The 4,237-nt window shown below is 42.2% G+C and overlaps 1 protein-coding gene across 1 annotated transcript; it reads left to right on the forward strand.

Moving 5' to 3' along the window:
• The first annotated feature begins 204 nt into the window (after positions 1 to 204).
• LOC127129784 (uncharacterized) lies at positions 205 to 690 on the forward strand. Its single transcript, XM_051058908.1, has one exon. It carries the CDS (start codon positions 205 to 207, stop codon positions 688 to 690), a length of 486 nt encoding a protein of 161 aa, XP_050914865.1.
• The last annotated feature ends 3,547 nt before the right edge of the window (positions 691 to 4,237 follow it).

The following is a 4,237-nucleotide window of genomic DNA, read 5'->3' on the forward strand; positions in this document are numbered from 1 at the left end:
ATTTCTCCAGATGGAATTCCAGCAGAGTTCAAATACAGAATTGAAGGAGTATGCACAAGCAATGAAGCAGAATATGAATCTTTGATCACAGGACTTGAACTTCTGCTAGAATTGGGGGCAAGGAATGTCGAAATTATGGGAGACTCTGAGTTAGTAATTAAACAGGTATCAAAAGAGTACAGGTGTGTCAAAGAAAATTTAATCATGTATTTTGTGATTACCATCAGACTACTCAAGAGATTTGAGCAAGTAAGCCTCCAGCATATACCACGGAAAGAGAATCAGAGAGCAAACGCTTTGGTGCATGAAGCTTCAGTGTATAAAGCGTCGAAAAACCAGAATGAAGAAGAGGTTCAAGTAAGAGAGAAGGTACGAGCAACATTGTTATCACCATCAGATTTGTCGATTATAAAGTTAGGAGCTGTAGATAGATATCATTTTGAAATTCTGATCGTCGATGACGGGGGAGAAAATGATTGGCGCAAATTGTTAGTCGATTATTTATGTAATCCTATAGGGTCGACAGATCGAAAGGTAAAATATAGGGCCCTCAGCTATGTCCTGGTGAATGATAAATTATTCAAAAAGACAGCTGAAGGAGTTTTGCTAAAGTGCCTTGGAGAAAGTGAGGCATATGTGGCTGTGTCGAGTGACATAGTGGAGCGTGTGGGGTGCATCAAGCGGGACTGAAGATGAAATGGCTTTTGATGCGCTCAGGAGTTTATTGGCCTTCAATGTTGAAAGATTGCATTGAGTGTGCTAAAAGTTGTCAGGAATGCCAATTGCATGGGGGCATACAGCGTATGCCTGCAAGCGAGTTGCATACAATTGTGAAGCCCTGGCCTTTTCGAGGATGGGAATTAGATGTGATTGGAGAAATAAAACCAGCTTCGTCGAAACAACAAATGTATGTTTTGGTCGGTATCGACTATTTCACAAAATGGCTCGAAGTCGTAGCTTTGACAAATGTGGATCAAGAGGTTGTGATAGACTTTGTCCAAAGTCACATCATATGCAGATTTTGTATCCCAGAGACAATTACAACCGACCAAAGGTCAGTTTTTACTGGTCGAAAGATGCAAGATTTTACAAAAGAGATGGGGATCAGATTATTGACTTCTACCCCATATTACGCATAGGCAAATGGCCAAGTCGAAGCGGCCAATAAATTGATCATTAGCCTAATAAAGAAACATGTAGGCAAGAAGCCAAGAAATTGGCATAAGATGTTAGATTAAGCTTTGTGGGCATGTCGAACATCGCCAAAAGAAGCAACCAGAACAACTCCATTTCGACTAGTATATGGGCACGATGCAGTGTTACCAGTAGAGATTCAGATTCATGCAGTCAGAATCCAGAGGCAACATGAAATACCTTCTGAAGATTATTGGAGCATGATGGCAGACGAACTGGTCGAGTTAGATGAGGAAAGAATGTTAGCCTTGGATTCATTACAAAGGTAGAAAGAAAAAGTCGCTAGAGCCTACAATAAGAAGGTGAAGGGCAAAATGTTTGTTGTCAACGATTTAGTTTGGAGAGTGATCTTGCCTATGGATAAAAATGAAAGAGTCTTGGGAAAATGGTCCCCAAATTGGGAATGATCGTTTAAGGTTTTGCAGGTTTTTTCTAATAACGCCTACGAGGTCGAAGAGTTGGCACCAGATAGACGAATCTTGAGGGTAAATGGAAAATACTTAAAAAAGTATAGGCCTCTCCTTCAAGAGGTCAAGATTTCGACAGGCTAAATGGCTATCGAGTAAATTAGGTTGGAGAAAACTATGTTTGAAACCAGCTACAAAAGCACAGAAAATTAAACATACACAGTGCTGGGAAATAAAGTAGTGGCATAAAAGTTGGCAAAATCCATTGTTCAAATATTACATCAAAATAAAAATGGCTAAAATTTTCCGAATCTAGACTGAAATGATTGAAGCTCAAGATTGTAATGCAGAGACTGAGGTTCAAAGTTGTCGGCCTGGACCCTAAGCTGTTTAAGTTTCTTTTCAACTCTAGAGAGTTCTTCAGCTAAGGCCAAGGCATCTGTGGTGGTTTGCTCGACAGTATCTTGGGCTAGCTTCACAACCTTGTCGACAATACGGGATTCTTCCTCAGTAATTGACCCTAATTCACTGTCTAGAGCAGAAATTTGACGCCGAAGATCATCAATTTGGAGGCGTATCTCAGCAGCTCTTGTTTGTTTAGGGGCCAATTCCTTCTTCTTCTCCTCAATCATTCCCAGCAGTTTGGTGACTTCTCCATCATCTTTCATCACCAGTTCCCATTTCTCCTTCACAAAGGCCTCTATAGTTTCAATCTGGTGTTCATTTTCCCTAACGTTGTTGATATGACGCAGCATGAGAACCAGAAGTTTTTCAAATGTGGCCATCACACACTTAGCATACTCAAAAAGGTGAAGCTCCTTGAGTTGGGCAAGTACATGCAAGAGTTCTGGGCCGACGACAGGTTCACTCAGAAGCACATCAGATAGATCCGGATTCAAGGCGTAGAAACGAACCATGTCCATCAAGGCTTTGACCTTTGTCGCTTCAGGACCCATCTTCTCACAATGGAGTTGGTGTAACTGCTCAGAATCTTAAGAAGCATCACGTGATCTCACTAGGCTACGAAGCCTAGCAATTGCTTCTAGAGCAGAAGGCTTTATTGCCAGCGCTTGGAAAGATGAAGGGAAAGTAGTTGGTAGAGGCGCAGTTTGAGGAGGCTGGATTTTTGTGATGCCAGCATTTCCTTGTCCCCTTGAATCCTGCAAAGTCAAGGAAGCTGAAGAAAGACTAGAGCCAGAACTAGTCGAATTGGAATCTGTGTGCGTAGCATGGCTAGTGATTGAACCAGAATCACTATCACTAGTCTGGATAGGGGAGTAAGTGAACTCACCAGCATTATCGACATAGTTTGCCTGGTGAGATGGAGAAGAAGTCATCGACAGGGGAGTATAGTCAATAACATGGTGAGGTTGCTCACCAGAAGCATCAGCCTGTTTTAGAGCAAAAGGATGTTGGTAAGAAAAGTCCAGCAATTCAGGGAAAAGATAGTAAAACAAACGATTACCTGTGTCGGTGTAGGGAGAACAATGTCTGGATTCCCTTCCTCCAAGATAGCAGCAGCAGGGATGTTGGTCGGCTTCGAAGTCCCCACAGTTGGGTCAGAGACCATATTCAGGATAGACGTGTCGACCACAATGGTGTCAGCGTCTAGAGAAGAAGGAGCCTCTGTATTGAGCACTTTGTGTTGTTTTTTCTTTTTTGCTTCACCATCCTTAGAGGGAGAATCATGCTTCTTCCTTTTATGGCCCTGGTGGCCTTTGGATTTGTGGGATTGTTGAGGAGATGGTTGAGTCGGTTGTGGAGTCACCTGAAGACATGAAGAGAGGTTATAAGCAGATATTCTAGTCAAAAGATCGGACAAGCCGACAAGAAATACCTCAGGTCTTCTGGCAGCAGAACACTTATGTTTTTTGGATTTCTTGGATTGAGGGGAAGGGATAGGCAGATTTGTCGAACGTGGTTGACCCTGCACATAGGTAAGAGGTTAGAAGCCATGTATTATTTTTCTTAGAGAAATCATAGGGTTGAATGAGATTGCTACATATAGTTGCATACCGAAGAACTGGATTTTTCAAAACTTGGGAAATGGGTTGCTCATCATCATCAGAAGACTACTCAGGAGTAGCCTGCAAGAGTGGAAATGATAGTTAAGAATATATACCAAAGTAAAAGAAAACAGCAAATCAGCCAGATTTGAACCTGAGTCTTTTCAGTCGAAATGATAGGTTCATCGACAAAAGCGGGATCCACAGGGTCTATGGGGATTGTTGTAAAGAAAACATGGAAAATCAAGTAAGCGACAGAATCCAAATAATAAGAGGTGCCAACTTTCCAGAAAAGTGTTACCAATTTGTGTGGTATCGCACACTCTAATATATTGAGGATCAATATGAAGTGGCCCTGAGTAGTTGGGCAGATAATGCTTCGTCGGTACCACTTTGTCTGCCTTTTTCTTATAAGCATTTTGCACGTTTGAAAAGGGACAATAATACCAATCTGGAATTGAAAAGCCTAAGGCCAAAGCCAATGGGATAGATGGCAAAGGAGGGAATCTGATGTTTCCGAAATGAAGGGCGTAAAGGTACTTGTCGATGGGGGTCAGAGGGATCAGTCGCTTCCAAAGAAGGTGTTGCTCTTCTAGGGGACACGCGACCCTTCTCATCCCATGAGACGTT

The sequence above is a fragment of the Lathyrus oleraceus genome, chromosome 3 (assembly GCF_024323335.1).
Source record: "Lathyrus oleraceus cultivar Zhongwan6 chromosome 3, CAAS_Psat_ZW6_1.0, whole genome shotgun sequence".
In the NCBI taxonomy this organism is placed as follows: domain Eukaryota; kingdom Viridiplantae; phylum Streptophyta; class Magnoliopsida; order Fabales; family Fabaceae; genus Lathyrus; species Lathyrus oleraceus.

Bases quoted from the DNA above. Each gene is read 5' to 3' on its own strand.
- LOC127129784 (XM_051058908.1), top strand. From the start codon at position 205: ATGTATTTTGTGATTACCATCAGACTACTCAAGAGATTTGAGCAAGTA.